At 36.7% G+C, this 18,780-nt stretch overlaps 1 protein-coding gene across 7 annotated transcripts in view; it reads right to left on the reverse strand.

Annotated features, from left to right (window-relative positions):
- Positions 1-18,780, reverse strand: part of LARP4 (La ribonucleoprotein 4) — a 75,440-nt gene that overhangs the window by 4,882 nt on the left and 51,778 nt on the right. For 5 of the 7 annotated variants that reach the window (XM_059886609.1, XM_024992004.2, XM_024992005.2 and 2 more), the window contains 7 exon segments: positions 13,285-13,497; positions 12,972-13,105; positions 8,180-8,389; positions 7,490-7,538; positions 4,183-4,344; positions 912-1,036; positions 626-794 (listed from right to left, as the gene is read on the reverse strand). In XM_059886609.1, coding sequence (XP_059742592.1) covers positions 626-794; positions 912-1,036; positions 4,183-4,344; positions 7,490-7,538; positions 8,180-8,389; positions 12,972-13,105; positions 13,285-13,497 — 1,062 coding nt within the window. 7 annotated transcript variants of the gene reach the window in all.

Consider the following 18,780-nt stretch of genomic DNA (forward strand, 5'->3'; position numbering starts at 1 on the left):
AACAGGGATACTGTGAGAATGGGCCAAAGCATGCAAAAAGACTGTAGCTCTGATCCTAGCATAAAGAATGCATCCAAAAACTGGCAGCTGCTATTCTATTATTACTTTTGTTATTAAATGACAAGGTAAAATGTTCTTAACCTAGAAAAAAGAAAGAGCTGTACCAAAAATGGACAGTTATAGCAATAAATGAAAGACTTATGGCTAAATTCTATGTGTTCTTACCCGACCCCCTCTGCATTTCTGTATTTTTCAAATTTATAAAAATGATTCTGGAAACTTAATAAAGATGGCAGTGGCCCCTCAAGGGTTTCATAGATTTGTTAAGCATTATATAGAAAGAATTTCAAGAGGCTCAAAGCCAAAAAAGACAGTTACCAAGAAAAGTAAGCTTCACTTAACCATAATGATTGGAAATAATGACAGTAATTTCTTCATTCCCTCAACAAGGTTAAATTTTCCCTTTTCTTCAGATTGACTTTAAACTCTTTTTTGATGCAGGCAGCCAGCCCCAGTTTGGGCTATTTCCAAATGACTCTGCTCTAGCAGAGTTCCATGAAAAATAAAATTTCTCATTATTTAACCTATTGTTTTATTCTCACATAAACTAAATTTATCAAGTTACCTGCAGGGCCACAGCTACAGCCGCACTTATGTTACTATTACATGGTGAAGCAGTATTTGTTCTCGATGGCTTTGCAGTACTTGGGGAAGAAACTGGTACTGTTGGCTGGCTGGGAACATCCTTCTGAACAGTGGAATCCTCTACTAGATCCTTTTCAGGCTGAGTTGTGCTACCAAAAAAAGAACTTGACATTAGGCTTAGAATATAGCACAAAGAAACAGCTGAGCAAATGACCAGATGCAAAAGTAATCTTAATGTGAAAGATCATCTGCATTGAAACGTGTACCTTAATGCAGAAAGCTCAGCTGTACATGGGGGACTGGGGCTCATACTGAGTTGCTGGGCAGAGGTGCAGTCTGTCTGTCCATCTTCTGCAGGCACTGGGCAGCTAACTCTGAACTCTTCATTATCCTTAAAGTGGAAACATATTTAAAAATTGAATTTATATAGATACTTCTCCAAAGACGATAAACATGGCCAATAAGAACATGCATGAAAAGTTTGACACAATTATCCAATAGGGAAATGCAAATCAAAACTACAATGAGAAACCACTTCACACTCACCTAGGATAGCTATAATCAGTAAGACAGACAGATAACAAATGTTAGTGATGGTATGTAGATATTGGGATTCTCAAACATTGAGGACGGAAATGTAAAATATGCAGCTGCTCTGTTAAAACAGAGCAATTCTATTCAGTTAAAAATCTAAGAGAAAACATATGTCTATATAAAAATTTTAATACAAATGTTCACAGTACCATTATTCATAATAGCCAAAAAGTGAACAAGCTAAATATTCAGCTGGTGAGTGGATGAACAAAACGTGGTATATATCTATCCAATGGAATATCACCGCACAGTGAAGGAATGAAGCACTGATACACACTAAAACAAAGAATGGTCCATGAGGACATTATGCTAAGTGAAATAAGCCAGTCACAAAAAGACAAATATTGTTTGATTCCACATATATGAGGTGCCTAGAATAGTCAAATTCAGACACAAAGCAGAATGCTGGTTGCCAGGGGCTAAGGGAAGAGCGGGATGTGAGCGACACATTTATCATGGTTAAGATGATAAATTTTACGTTACATGTATTTTACTACAAGTATAAAGAAAGAAAAACTAGAAAGACCCCTAAGAAATTAAAATCGACTGACAAAATTTCAATAAATTTTTAGGGGTATGAGATTAAAATTTTAAAAAATTTCACAATAGGTTTTAAAGGTAACATTCAGAAAAACTTTGTAGAAAATACAGACAAGTAAAAGACGAAAATTAGAAAAGCCAAACAAGAAAATCAGAAATCTGACATACAAGGTCCAGTATCAAATTAAGTGTTTATCTCACATTTGTGGGTTAGAATTACAAGAAGTACACTTTATTGTTATTCTTTAAAAATGTATCTGTGTATCACTGGAATTAGATTTTCTGAGCAGAGCAGTCATGTAGCAGTTTCTGATGAGATGTCTCCAACACACCCCTGAAATGAGATGTGTGCATGTCCAACTTTTTGTGATCTTGTGGACTGTACCCCACCAGGCCCCTCTGTCCAAGGGATTCTCTAGGCAAGAACACTGGAGCAGGTTGTCATTTCCTTCTCCAGGGGATCTTCCTGACCCAGGGATCAAACCCAAGCCTCCTGTGTCTCCTGCACTGGCAGGCAGGTTCTTTACCACTAGCACCACCAGGCAACCAACAGGTCTATGTATCACACCTCACCAAATCTGAGAAGTGTAAAACATACCGATTAGTTTATATACTACTAAGAAAAAACACTGCCACTAAAACTACAATAGATTTTAATTGTAAGACAGCATAATTTTCAAAGGTGAAAATGTTTAAAAAAAAAAAAATCTATCTTAGAATCAGTGAGTCAAAGTCAAAGTGTTAGTTGCTCAGTTGTGTTTGACTCTTTGCAACCCCATGGACTGCAGCCCACCAGGCTCCTCTGTCCATGGAATTCTCCAGGCAAGATATGGGAAGTGGATTGCCATTTCCTTATCCAGGGAGTGAACCCAGGTCTCCTGCAATGCAGGCAGATTCTTTACCATTTAAACAACTACAAAATAACAGAATTACATAATTTAAAAAAAGACTGTAAAATACCTTAAAAATTCTGAGGGAAAGCAATTTCTAATAAAGAATTCTACAGTAAAAAGCTACTGGTCAAGCTTGAGAACCGAAAAACATTTTTAGAATGCAAGATCTCAAAACATTTATACTAAAAACCTCTTATAAAGGAAGCCTAGGAAGATCTGACTGACCATAAAATGGGAAAGTCAAGCAAGAGTAAGAAGAAGGGATCTACCAAAGAGGATTCTTAGGATGCTGGTGAAGTCCCAGGAACACAGCTGTGCAGAGTATAAGAAAGGAAACATAATAACAGTACCCTATGAGGCTCAGTTCAGAGAGGGCAATGGCACACCACTCCAGTACTCTTGCCTGGCAAATCCCATGGACGGAGGAGCCTGGTAGGCTGCAGCCCATGGGGTCGCTAAGAGTGAGACACGAATGAGTGGCTTCACTTTCACTTTTCACTTTCATGCACTGGAGAAGGAAATGGCAACCCACTCCAGTATTCTTGCCTGGAGGATCCCAGAGACGGCAGAGCCTGGTGGGCTGCCGTCTACGGGGTCACACAGAGTCGGACACGACTGAAGCGACTTAGCATTAGCATGATGCTCAGTTATGGGGGAAAAAAAAGATGCAATATTGAGATATGACTCATAAATGATGGCATGACCTACTTTAACTGGCAGTGTCTTTTTTTCTTAGTGATACCAAAATAACGGGGCATCCTTTAACTGATGGCATCACAGATATGACGAAATACAATATACTGGGAGGATAAAGCGCATCGGTTTAAGAGAGTTAAACCCTTAGCTTCTAGAGTGTAAAGTTAATAGACAACATCTAAAAATGAATAGTCAAGAAGTAGTAGTATAAACATGTTAAATTAGAAATACAAGGATAAATATGAGGAGAAAAAGCTAGAGTTGAAAGTGGATTCAAGGGACACTTTTTCTTTAAAAGCCCAGATATATTATGTACATATACTCTTAAAAATAAAATTGAGTTAGAAACAAAAGGTAGAAAATGAGAAAAATTTGTGGGGCATGAAGATTTAGCATATAAAGGGCTAAACTCAAAAATATTATAGGATGGGTTATCCCAAGCTTTTGACTGCAACTCTCCATTTATTTGAAAGACTGAGTTTACCAAAGTAACTTAGAATTCACTGGCATTATCAGTTAATTGGAAATGACACAAGTTGAAACAACACTTTCCACTCAGCTTGCCTTAATTAGTTCTACCAAGCTGGGATGACTGATACAAAGACATGCAAATATGAAGAAACATTTTATTGACCTTGTGTAGCTCTAACACAAATCTTTGCATAAGACTCGAATTATGCTAAAAACCTCATGAATTAAAAACTCTGGCAGAAGTAAGCACTGAGCACAAATAAAATTCTAATTCTAATAATAACCCTGAAAACAAAGGCAAAAATTGGTCCCGTAAGATACAGATCGATGCTTCAGTGTTTACCTTTTCTTTGCAGACACCCTTAACAACATCAGACATCCTGCTCTCCAAAACAAGTTCACCTGGGGTTCTTGATGAACTTCCAGGTAAAGGAGGAAAATTTGAGGCTAGTAAGTCAAACTTTGGTGTGGGAACCTTTGCTTCAGCTGTTGAAGGATGGGGTCTCTAAAAGACACAAGTCAAAAAACAGGTTACATGTCCATTTCATTCCTTAACCCTGTACCACAGAAGCTGAAAGCTGTAGAAACAAACAAAATTGCACCCTAATGAACAGAACTCTTCCTCTATAAATTCTTAGATTCTCATCTCAGGTGAACTCTCAGTAATGTATTGGTCCAGTTCATCCTTAGTCAGCTTCTTCTCTTGGTTCCTTTGCAAACTTTGCCACTTTCCTTAAACCTTCTAATCAATCTCCGCTATACTTTGCTTTCTAAATTTGCTATACCCTCTCCCGTAACAACAACAACAAACCTTACACTATCTAGATTTGCCAGCATCTTTTCTCCTTCCATAGTCTCAAGAGAAAACAATATCCTTCCTTAAGAATCTTATCTTGCTTTCATCTACCCCACTCTATATTCTCAGACAAACTTCTCACATGTTATATTTTCTCCTCTACTCCCTCACCTCTGTATGTACCACATCACTAAAACTGCTGTGACAAGTCACCAATACCTTACACAATACAAAATCTGAGGTTTCCCCCACTGACCTCACTAGAGCAAACATTCTTTCCTATGGGAGCTCATTCTTCCTTTAGCTTCTGATACTTTCTCTTCATTCTCAGGTCTGACAAGCATGTGCTCTTCTTTCCCTGTCAACTTCTTTGGAAGGTTTTTGATTTCTGTATGATTACTAACTGCCTTTACAAACTCTCCCTGTGTGATATCCATTATCCATGGCTTCAACTACTACCTACGTGCAAACAACTCTAAAAACAATAATTTTCACTTTTTGGAAAATTTTTGGTTGCACAACTCTGAAAATTTACCAAAAATCACTAGGTTGTACACTTTTAAATATTTTCAGAGCAGATCTTTGCCCGAAACCAAGATATCCACTTGACTATTAGCTATCTCCACTTGGATTTCTCTTGGATACTTCAAACAAAATGAAATAATTCATTTTTCAACCCCAAAGCTACCATGATCCTCAAGATTCCATTCTTGCTGTTTTACAAATCAGTCTGCACAGAGTCCCCTGCATGATCTTATCCATTCTTATAACTGTAATTACAACAAGTAAGTCTATAAATTCTAAATTTCACCTCTAGCTAAGATCTCCTCACTGCACGATGGCATCCCCTCCCTGCCTTTTCTACAAAAAAGCATGTTTGCCTACTTTCCTTTCAATCCTCGACCCAGATGTTTTCAACACATCGAACAGACCTCAAACCTAACTCTCCTCTCAATTGTTCAGGGCCACTTGAAGATTAACATGGCCTGCTATAATGATATCTTTAAAAACTTGCCTTACAATCTCAAGGCTGTCCATGGTATAGAAAGCTGTAAATGCAAACAACCACACTTTTTAAAGGGTTCACAGCTTGCCCCAAATTATTCTTTGTGTTAAAATGCAATTATTTTTCTTTCAAAGTTGGTTGCTCTTTACTGCTTAAACATGTGGTATCTGTATATTTTTAGGTATATTACACAAACACTATATAGTATACTATTAGATATGTATACTAATTTGCTATTTATGCATGTAAAGCATTATATTCCACACATATATAAATGTAAATTCTAGTGTTTTCTTGAAACCTCCATGCTCTCCTACACCACTTTTTTTTTTGGTGTTTGTTTTTTTTTTTAATTAATTAATTTATTTTTTGGAGACTAATTACTTTATAAAATTGTAGTGGTTTCGCCATACATTGACATGAATCCGCCAAGGGTGTACATGTGTTCCCCATCCTGAACCCCCTTCCCACCTCCCTCCCCATCCCATCCCTCTGGGTCATCCCAGTGTACCAGCCCCGAGCACCCGGTATCATGCATCGAATCTGGACTGGCGATACATTTCACATTCTCCCAAACCATCCCACCCTCGCCCTCTCCCACAGAGTCTAAAAGACTGTTCTAGACATCTGTGTCTCTTTTGCTGTCTCGCATACAGGGCTATCGTTACCATCTTTCTAAATTCCATATATATGCATTAGTATACTGTATTGGTACTTTTCTTTCTGGCTTACTTCACTCTGTATAATAGGCTCCAGTTTCATCCACCTCATTAGAACTGATTCAAATGTATTCTTTCTAATGGCTGAATAATATTCCATTGTGTATATGTACCACAGCTTTCTTATCCATTCGTCTGCTGATGGACATCTAGGTTGCTTTCATGTCCTGGCTATTATAAACAGTGCCGCGATGAACACTGGGGTACACGTGTCTCTTTCGATTCTGATTTCCTTGGTGTGTATGCCCAGCTTCCTACACTATTTTTATTTCTCAACTCTTTTTGACCAGTTCGGAGATGGCAAACATTCACCATGAACAAACCTCAAAAAATAAAAATATGAATAATTTGAAGCTAGCTAAGTGAGGATTCAAAAACCTGCCTAGAACTATAAAAAAAATTTTTTTTAAATCTTAAGTGGGAAATATAAAAATCAGCAATAGGTAGAGAATTGCCCCTAAGTAACAATTAATAAATAGTGTAATAATTTCCTATACCATCCAACAGAGCTTTAAAAGTGAACCACATACTATATTAGATTTGCAAAAAATCATATTCTTTGTAAGGCTATGGACAAATAGGAACTTTCTTCACTGAGTGAAAATTGACACAAACCCTACAGAAAGCCATCACACAGTAACTTACTACACTGTGACTCAGAAATCTTACCTGCAGGGACTTTCCTTCAGATACTATTGCATAGACAGGAAGTGATGGTTACACAAGGTTATCACTGCACCGTTTGTAACAGCATTGTAAGATTAAAACATTGAAATTCCTCAAATCTCCATTAATAAAGCAATAATTAAACTTTACATGGAATATTTTCATGGATTTTATTTTAAACCATGTGAATAGGTTAGGCAAACAATTTTTTTTTTTAAAAAGTGAGCAATACAAGTCAAATCTCTAACTTCATGTGTGCTTTAAGGATGATGAGTGGTGGTGATGGTGGATATTTCAGGGTCAAAAACAGGCTGTAATTATCTTTGCTGAATATTATAACCAATAAAACAAAATCGAGGAAAGACATACCAGAAGTCAATGCCATACTAAAGCACACAAGAAAAACAAAGAAACAAACAAATCCTGAACACATGTAAGTTAAAAAAAAAAAAAAAAAACTTACAGGGATCCTTTCATCTTCCCGACGTCTTCGACCTCTGAAGAGAGTTCTCCTTTTAACAATGATAAAAGAGGGTGAGGGGTGGGGGAGGAAGGAGAAATCAGTAAGTTTCTTCAAATGTGTATGTTCTATCAAAGATGGGTGAATTTCTGTTTTAAGTATCTATGCTTCCTAAATCTCCTTTTATTATTAAAAGATATATATTCTTCTGAAAGGATCCTGAGCTGATCTACAGAAAACGTCACCTATCACCACCACCACCACCAAGTAAACTGGTCCTATTTTTATTAGCAGTGCTCCCTCCACATCAGAAGCATATTAGGGTTCAGTTTTTTTTGTTTAGGAAGGGTAGACAAGGTTATATAACCCAATTCCCACAGTTCACATGTTGCCAGAAATTAAAACTATGGTGGCATAAGATCTTTCTAAGGTAATCTTTCCTTAGTGAACTGTAAAGAACTTCAGAATAACTTTTATAAACCTCTGACTCAGTTATATTCTTTATAGGGATTCTAAATTTCTTAATTATGAAAAACTAGTAACCCATATTACGTGAACAAAAAAATTTTTTAGCATAACTATATATGAAAAATTAAATAAAAAAATCACTAGATAATGGACTTCTAACATTCATATTATGATTAAAGAATTTTCATACACATTATTTCCATATTTATTACCATATTTCCTTACCTGCCCCTGCCATAGTCCCCATTCTGTTCCATCTGCAAAGTGGGAGTTTCTTTTGGAAGGTAGCTTTGTTCCTGATGCCCTGTTACTGCAGGATTATGTCGTTCAGTTGCAAAGTTCCTTGAACCAGATCTGGTCAGTGGTCCATCCCCCAACGACACAGAGCCCTCTGTTGAATGTTCTGAACCACCTGACCTAAAATGAGTCTTCACACTGTAAGAAACATAAGGCCATATACACGAAAGAATAAATTAAGACAGAAAAATCCTTCCTCTTAATGGTAGAAATTCTTAATAGGCCAAGTTAAAAACTGCCTTCTGCTGTATTCTGATTTTCCATAAACTAGGTTGGACACAGAAGCATTATGTTGTAAAAATGTAAACCCTTTAATGTCTCAGATGTGTTATTTTTAAAAGGCAAAGAATTTTTTCATTAAAAAAGCTGTTTGGAGCTATCTGGGAATGATCCAAAGTTCTTCAAGATTAAGCTACTTCCACCTCAAAATTAAGGATATAACTAGGATTTCAGCTAACTTCTTTAGCACAAGATACAATTTTGACATATCTAAATCAGCCAGACTAGAAGCTCATTGAATCCATGCCATACATTCTCAATGGGGCAATAAAACCCCCAAAGGGAGGAAGAATTGGAATAAATCGACATACAATAATCTCTAGCATTAAATTATCATATGAGGGAATTGGGGGAAAAGTCTAAAAAGGCTTTTTAGGGGACTGAAAATTAAAAAAAAAAAAAAAAAAACCAGCAAGAAATAGTGAAATATATTAAAATTAAAGCTTCTTACTAAGCACCCCTCGCCAAATGCAAACAGTTGTTCAAAAATCCAACAAAACTGTGGGACCAAATGACTAGGAAAATATAATGCAACTAATAGCCTGGCACGACTTCATGAATTAAGGTAAGAAATCTGATGAGAAACAAAAAGCCAAACCAAACCAAACCAAACTCAAAAACCACCTAAATCTAACAAAAGTAGCTTTTACCTTGGATGATAGGTGTAAGTACTCAACTCTCTAACAACTATAAGCAGATGAACCTAGGGTACAATAAATGAAAGAGGATGCAGTTTTAATTAATAGTGGAAACATTTAGGACTTCCTGGGTGGTCCAGTGGTTAAGAATTTGCCTCCCAGGAGATTCAAGGGTGGGTGTGTGTGTGTGTGTGTGTGTGTGTTGATATATGTTGATATATGGCAGAAACCACCACAATATTGTAAAGTAATTATCCTCCAATTAAAAATAAAATTAGAAAAAAAAATCCACATTCCAATGCAGGGGACAGGGGTTCGAGCCCTGGTTGGGGAACTAAGATGCTATAAGCTATGGGGCAACTAAGCCTGTAAGCCATTGCAACTATTCAGCCCACGTGCTCCAGAGCCTTCGGCCACATGTGCCACAACTAGAGAAAGAGAGACCGCAAGAGAGACCCAGTACAGTCAAAATTAGAATAAATGAATAAAGTTTATTTTTTAAAAACTGAGAATATTTCAAGTAAGGTCAAGTAACTGAGGATCTTGGCTCTACAGGAGATTTAAAAAGGAAGTACTAGATTTTCATTTAGCCCCTTCCCTACAGTTTATACACTCCATTTTTTTAGTCTATTTTCATAGTTATTCAGCTACCCTACTAACTCTTTAGAGAATATAACAAATGAAGGTACTACTACTAAAACAAACATAAATATCAGGCTACAAATTTTAGCTAAGTCTCATATATGATACTTTTCCAGAAAATTACTTACATGATACAAAATAGATTCTGAATAGCAATGAAATTCAGTGTCAACTAACACAAACTAATTTTCAAAACATTTATATTATCCATCAGATCTGAAAATGACCTCAGGAGGTACATATACTATTTATATATCTGTTCAGAAATTATCACCAAAATCTTCTCACTGCATCAATACACCCAGTAAGACAAGTTACTAGGTTTAAAAAGCCCCCAGATCTCATAATCTTTCCCTTCACAGAGAGGGACTTACAATCGAAGTCCAGGCAAAGGAAAAAAGGATGATGAAAGAAATGTGATAAAAGACGAGAAGGAACGTGACAGAAAGGTAAAATACTAAAGGAAGAAAATTGCCCACATTTCTGAAAGTTAGTCCTATGATCATCACTGGGCTGTTACAAGGTTAGTAGTATAAACTGCTCCTTGACCAATGACTTAAATATATAAAAATAAAGGCTTGGCAGTGGTCACTTCTTAGAAGTAAGATGGAAATCAAGATTTGGGTTCGTAGTCAACAGGCTCTAGTTCATCTGCAACATCTACACTTTTATAAGGAAGTATCTGTGTATTATTTCTGTGACTAAAAATTAGTAACTATCTACACTGGTCAAATACATGGATAAAACTATACACAAATAGATTTGAGTAACAAGGAAAATCACACTAAATCTATATCTCCAAAACCACAGATACATCTCCTTGTAAGCAAGAATGTCTTGACTGTCATTCTTGGCTTTCTTATTGCAATTTTACCTCTTTTGCCAAGAAAGCAAAGCAGATAAAAACATCAAGTGACAATAAAGGAATACCATAAACCCACGTAACGTATTTTTAAGGTAAACATTTGCAAACACTAATACTTTTTGTTGTTACTGAAAACTGTTTTTAGTCTATCATATCATATAACCAAGATGTCTATTTCACTTAACTGCTTAAAGCAAAATTCACCTCTTCAAAGAAAAATGAAATCAACAGATACATATTTCTACAAAGTTACTATTTCTAATCATAAGAAATCTGTATCTCCTCACAAGGGAAGTATAAACTGTCATTTGTATTAATGGAACTATTTTCAAGAAAAAAAAAAAAAAAAAAAACTTTACTAGCTATAGTAGAAGAAAAAGAAATATACTAATCTCAGGTTTGCTAATTAATAAAAAGCCATGTAACCCTAGTAAGATAACCATCCTCCTCAACTTTCAGTTTCTTCATCTGTAAAATGAATACACTATAACAAAGGTCTTTCCAGACTTAAACATCACTGTCTCTATGTGCATATGGTAATTAAAAAAAAAAATTTTTTTAACAGGATGGAGGTTAGAGGACACGGTGTGTTTTAAGGCTCATTGAACTTCTACACGTATGTCCTAGCAATTACCTGAATTTTGTTCTTATTACTGTATCAAACTAACAGTCATTTATAAGAGCACAAATAATCTTTTGTTTATAAAGAATCCTTCATTCTTAGAATATGAAGAGTTTTCATTTGAAACTTCATAAAACAATTATGAATGTGTATATATAGTAAAAGTTTCCAAACACTTAAAAGTGACCTTCAGGGAATTCTCTGGTGGTCCAGTGGTTAGGACTTGGCACTGTCAGTGCTATGGGCCCAAGTTCAATACCTGATTGGGAAACTAAGATTCTATAAACTTCCTGGTGTGAACGACAACAAAGATGTTCAAATGTTTAAACCAAATGTGTCAGTTAAAAGTGAGTACAAAATCTGTGACTATTAGAGAGTGGTACATATGAATGATTCTAGAATCTACTGAGAAGAGTATTTTTTTTTAAATACTGGAAGGCTTGTTTCTTCAGTGAAGCATATTTCAGAAAAACCTTATAAAAAAGAATTAAGTTCCTAAAAGCTATTTTGGAAAAACATACCCCACATGTGGTCTCCTTGCCAAAAAGAATCAAATAAGAGAATTCTCATTCTGGCAAGAAAAAAAAATTACTGAACAGAAATAATTAAAAACAAAAAACAACATAGGAGGCTCACAAAATAAGGCAGAGAAATAGTAGATGTGAACTTCTAAATAAATCTAAACAACTAAATAAATCTGAGCCCCTTCTCCTGTGGTTACTTACACTCTGGCAAAAGTCATATTATATACCAAATTACTGAGATTACCAGTTTATAATCTCAACTGAGATTCTGGAGTTCTTAATAATTTATTCAGAATACTATGGTTTAAGTGTAGGCTTTGGAATCAAACTGCCTGGACTCAAACCTTGGCTCTGCAAGCTACTGGCTACATGCTTTTGGACATGATATGTAATATTTTTATTTCTCAAATTTCTTAAATAGACACAATACTGTATCTACAGGGTTATGAAAATTAACAGTGATATAACAAATCAAGGTCTTAAAACAGAACTTTAGACATGACTCAGTAAAGAACGGGCTTCCATGGTGGCTCAGACAGTAAAGAATCCACCCACAATGTAGAAGACCTGGGTTTGATCCTTAGGTCAGGAAGATCCTCTGGAGGAGGGCATGGCAACCCACTCCAGTATTCTTGCCTGGAGAATCCCATGGACAGAGGAGCCTGATGGGCTACAGTCCTTGGGGTCGCAAGGAGTCGGACATGACTGAGTGACTCAGCACAGCATAGTTTGTGGAAATCGAGTCAATCCTTAAAAATGATAAATAACTCACTCTCCCAGTATTTATTACTCAAATCAGTTAACATTTCTACCATCAAAAAACTCATGTTTACAAAATGTTGTTTAACACATTAAATGGTACCTAGAAACCAGATTTTATATTGTTACCACAAAATTTTTTTTGTTCTCATTATTTAAAAAAAAAAAAAGTCAATATATACTGGTGTATAATCTCAGTCCCAAATCCTTTTTATCAACTCTGAGGTAAAAATGTGTTTATTAATTGTTAACATACTTTTTTTGGGGGGCGGGGGGGGTGGGACCGGACCTTTTTATTGTGTTAGAAAATAAGCATTGCTATTAACATACTGACTCTAAGAACTACCGGGAATTGTATACAATCAATTCCAGCTATCATATTATACCTTACCGATTTTTTTGGAATGGTCGACCCATATTTACAGCAGCAGCGGCGGCGGCAGCGGCGGCGGCAGCGGCAGCATTTGTTTTATAAGATCCTGGTGAATTAAAGCCATTCACAAAACTACCATTGGGAAAGGGAGCCTAAAAGAAAATTTTAATGTTTAAATTGATTTGGGGTATTAAATATACGTATCACCATTTAAAGCCTATAAAGTAACCACCATCAACACAAAACAAAATAAAACAAGAACTCTTAACTCTGATTTCTTCAAACTTCAGCTTCAGTGAAAAACCATATATTCTCTAAGGATCTTACTTACCAGTGGTGTTTCAAAGTAAGGTGCAGGATTTGGAGACCAAGACTGAGGCACAATACTATAGACAGAGTACTGTTGGTGAGGATTATATACAGGCTGCATGAAGACCGGTGAGGCATACTGTGCTTGAGTTTGAATGGGCTGACTATACATACTAGAATCCATTAATCGATAACCATTCTTAGCAAAAAATGTATTGATGGCTTTTATCCTTGCCTAAAAGCAAGAAGAACACAAAGAATATATAATCACAAAGGATTAAGTGCATACTTTCACAAGTATATTTAATTTAAATTTTAAACATTTTACTTTTAAAAACTTTTACACAGAAAATACAATTAATACAATAAACAAAGTAAAATCATAAAAGTCAAAATATTAAAACTAACTGCAACTTATCAAAACAAGGGGAAAAAAGGCAAGTGGCTCTTATGTGAAAAGATGCTAGACCTTGCTCACAGAGAAATGTAATTAGAATGGAATTAATATTTCTCACTTATAAAATTGGTAAAAGCCTAAAAATCTAACAACATACTCTACTGAAAAGGCTGTGACAAACACATACTCTGATACATTGATGATGGGTGTTCAAAACAGTATGACTCTTAAAAAGCAAAAAAAATAAAAGTAACCTGGTGACTCCAGAGCCTTTTGACAGAAAACGTATAGGAGCCTGAAACATCCTGTTCCATTAGAAAGCAAGGAACATTAAAAACTACCCTAACAAAAGGACTCAAAGAGGCCACACTTCATCAGTAAGGACAATAAACACACCAAATATGCTTAAATATTCAAAAACCAAAAATAGCTTAACAGTCGTTTTTGAAGGTCATTTTGAAGGGGCTTCCCTGGTGGTGCAGACAGTAAACAATCTGCCTGCAATGCAGGAGACTCGGGTTCAATTCCTGGGTTGGGAAGATTCCCTGGAGAAGGAAATGGCAACCCACTCTAGTATTCTTGCCTGGGAAATCCCATGGACAGAGGAGCCTGGTAGGCTACAGTCCATGGGGTTGCAAAAGAGTTTGACAGGACTTAGTGACTAAATAACAAGGGAACCAACACATTATTTTGAAAACTGGTAATAAAAGCTAGAACCAGGCATTTATCATATATATAACCTATACCTAAGGGTAATGAATATGAGAGAAAGTATTTTGACTAACAAATGGAAAAAATATAGAACAGAAATAGCAACAGATAGCAACCCTTAATGAATGTATCCAGTCAATGATCAGCAACAGCTAGTACAGGAGACACACACATGGACACTATGTGTTTTTGTTCTCTCTGCTGCTCCAAGATCAAGTCCAATCCTGATTAAGCCTCTAGATCTAGCTACCAATTTGCATGAAATAGAGAGGACAAAGACTGTGTTAAAACTATGCTTAAGAATATAACTAGCCAACTAAAAAGTGGGCTGAGAACTTGAATATACATTTCTTTAAAGATATACAAATGGACAATAAGCACATATGAAGACGCTCAACATTACTAATTCCTGAAGGAACATAAACTGAAACCACAAAGCAATCCCACGTCACATCCACTAAGATGGCTACTAACAAGAAACAGAGAACAGTGAAGTGCTGGAGAGGATATGGAGAAACTGGAACCCTGTGCACTGCTGGCAGGAGTATAAAATGGTACAGCTACTGTGCAAAACAAGCATGGAAGGCCCTCAAAAAGTTGAAAGTAGAATTACCATATGATCCAGCAATTCCACTTTTGGGTATATATACAAAAGAGCTCAAAGCAGAGTCTTGAAGAGGTATTTGTACACCCATGATTCATAACAGCATTATTCACATGAGCTAAAATATGGAAGCAAACCCAAGTGTCTATCAACAGATGAACGGATAAGCAAATTCTGTTATATAAATACACTGGAATATGTATCAACCTTAGAAAGGAGGAAATTTTTCAATATGCTACATGGATGGACCTTGAAGACACAATATTAAGTGAAATAAGCCAATCACAAGGAGAAAAATACTGTATGATTTATTTATATGAGGTAAGTAATCAAAGATAATATAGGCTTAGGTGGTTGTCAGGGGCTGGAGGAGGGGAAAACAGGGAGTTATTAACAGGCACAAAGTTTCAGTTTTACAAGAAGAAAAGAGTTATGAGAATAGATGGTGGTGATGGCTGTACAACAAAGACAATGTGTTTACTATTACTGAACTATTAAATGAAATTAAAATAAGATGGTAAATTTTATATGTATTTTAACACTATATGTATATACACACACACAGCACTAACTTCCCTGGCTGTACAGTGGTAAAGAATCTGCCTGCCAAAGCAGAGTACACAGGTTGGATCCCTGGTCTGGGAAGATTCCACATGCCATGGAGCAATTAAAAGCCTGTGCGCCACAACTACTGAGCCTGCGTGCAGTCAGCTACTGAAGCCTGTGGGCCTAGAGCCTGTGCTCCGCAACGAGAGAAGCCACAGCAATCAGAAGCTCACGCAGCACAATGCAGAGCAGCCCCCACTCACTGCCGCTAGAGAAAGCCCACTTGGAGCAACAAAGACCCAGTGTAACCAAAAATAATAGATTAATTTCAAAAACAGAAAGTTTGAGTGTATATATATATACACACACACATAATAAATTTTAATTTATATTACTATGGACACTGCCTGCAGCTTGTGGGATATTAGTTCCCCAACCAGGGATTGAACCCGTGCCCCCTGCAATGGAAGCATGAAGTTCCAACCACTAAAACGTCAAGGCATTCCCTACTTAGAGGCTTTTTTGTTTGTTTTTTTGGTCATGCTGTGTGGCATGTGGGATCTTAGTTCCCCAACCAGAGATCAAACCTGTGCCCTCCAGTGGAAGCATAAAGTCTTAACCACTGGACCACCAGGAAGTCCCATCACCAAATTTTTCAAAGGTAGAAAACAGATTTAAAAGGACAGTCCAGAGAGAAAAAAAAAATAAAAGGACAGTCCACTAAAAATGATGTAAGCAAGGAACAAAGATGTCTAAGAACAAGTAACTAGATAATCAAGTTGCAGTACAGGCATACTATACTTTTACTGCACTTTGCTTTATTGTGCTTCCCAAATATTATGGTTTTGTTTTTGTTTTGTACTATTTTTGCAAAATAAGGGTTTGTGTCAGACCTGCATTGAGCAAGTCAATTGGTACAATTTTTCCATCAGCATTTGCTCACATTGTTAAGAGCTGATTCATAATATTAGCTTCAAGTGTATAAAATAAAGGTCCAATTTAAAAAATACATATTTTTGGTTGCATTGGGTCTTCATTGCTGCAAGTGGGCTTTCTCTAATTGTGGTGAGTGTCTCTGCATGACACTATGGTAATTCTTGCAATATTTCTCATTTTGTCATTATTGTTAAACTTGTTATGGTGATCTGTGATCTTTGATGTTACTATTGTAATTGTTTTAGGATACCACAAACCACGCTAATGTAAGGTGACAAACTTAATCAATAGATGTGTGTGTTCTGGCTACTCTACCAATGGACAGTTTTCCTGTTCTCAATCTCTCCCTGGATCACCATATTCCCTGAGATACAACAATATTGAAACGAAAATAGCCTCTAAATATTCAAGTGAAAGGAAGAGTCACAGCTCTCTTACTTTAAATAAAAAACTAGAAATGGTTTTTAAATTATTTATTTGGTTGTTCCTGGTCTTACTTGTGGTATGCAAACTCTTGGTTGTGGCATGTGGAATCTCGTTTCCTGATCAGGGATAGAACCTGGGCCCCTGCACTGGGAGCATGAAGTCTTAGCCACTGGACCTCCAGGGAAGTCCCTAAAAACAAGTTTAGTGAGGAAGGCATGTTGAAAGCCAAGAAAGGCCAAAAGCTAGGTCTCTTGTGCCAAACAATTAAGTCAAGTTGTGCATGCAAAGAAAGTTCTTTAAAGAAATGAGAACTACTCCAGTGAACACACAAATGATAAGAAAGCCAAACAGCCTTATTGCTGATGTGGAAAAGTTTCAGTGATCTAGATAGATGATCAAACCAGTCCCAACATTCCCTCAAGCAAAAGCCAAATGCAGAGCAAGACCCTAATTCTCTTCAATTCTGTGAAAGCTAAGAGAGATGTGGAAGCTACAAAAGAAAAGTTTGAAGACAGCAGAGACTGGTTCATGAGGTTAATGAAAGAAGCTATCTCTATAACCATCAAAGTACGAGGTAAAGAATCAAGGACTGATGTAGAAGCCACACCAAGTTATCCAGAATATCTAGCTAAAATAAGTAATAAAAACTTTCAAATACCTTAGGACTTTCATAGCTAGAGAAGATAAGTCGATGCCTGGCTTCAAGATTTCAAAACTTAGAAGGACAGGCTGACTCTCTTGGTAGGGGCTAGTGCAGTCAGTGACTAAACTTGAAGCCAATGCATATTAACCATTCCAAAAATCCTTTGACCCTTCAGAATTATGCTAGACCCACTATGGCGAAGAAGAACTAAAGAGCCTCTTGATGAGTGAAAACGTTGGCTTAAAACTCAACATTCAGAAAACTAAGATCATGGCATCTGGTCCCATCACTTCATGGCAAATAGATGGGCAAACAATGGAAACAGTGACAGACTTTATTATTTGGGGCTCCAAAATCACTGCAGATGGTGACTGCAGCCATGACGCTTGCTGCTCCTTGGAAGAAAAGCTATGACCAACCTAGACAGCATATTTAAAAACAGAGACACATTTAAAAGCAGAGCTTGGGATTAACGTACACACATTTACACATATATACTAGGCCCGTCTAGTCAAAGCTATGGTTTTTCCAGTAGTCATGTATGGATGTGAGAATTGGGACTACAAAGAAAGCTGAGCATGGAAGAATTGATGCTTTTGAACTGTGGTGTTGGGGAAGACTCTTGAGAGTTCCTTGGACAGCAAGGAGATCCAACCAGTCCATCCTAAAGGACATCAGTCCTGAATACTCATTGGAAGGACTGATGCTGAAGCGGAAACTCCAATACTATGGCCACCTGATGCAAAGAAATGATTCATTTGAAAAGACCCTGATGCTGGGAAAGATTGAAGGCGGGAAGAGAAGAGGACAACAGAGAATGAGATGGTTGGATGGCATCACTGACGTGATTGACATGAGTTTGAGAAGGCTCCAGGAGCTGGTGATGGACAGGGAAGCCTGGTGTGCTGCAGTCCATCAGGTCACAAAGAGGTGGACACGACTGAGTGACTGAACCAAACTATGCCTATGTTCTTATCAATGAAACAACAAAGCTTAGAAGACAGCACAACTGTTAACAACATGGTTTACTAAATATTTTAGGCTTACTGCTGAGATCTACTGCTCAGTAAAAAAGATTCCTTACAAAATATTACTACTCACTGACAAGGCACCTGGTCAGTCAAGAGCTCTAAGGAAGATATATGATGGAGTTTATGTTGTTTTCATGCCTGCTAACACAACATCCATTCTGTAGCCCAAGGATCAAGGAGAAATTTTGGCTTTCAAGACTTAATTATATAAGTTTTTACTATAC

The sequence above is a fragment of the Bos taurus genome, chromosome 5 (assembly GCF_002263795.3).
Source record: "Bos taurus isolate L1 Dominette 01449 registration number 42190680 breed Hereford chromosome 5, ARS-UCD2.0, whole genome shotgun sequence".
Classification (NCBI taxonomy): domain Eukaryota; kingdom Metazoa; phylum Chordata; class Mammalia; order Artiodactyla; family Bovidae; genus Bos; species Bos taurus.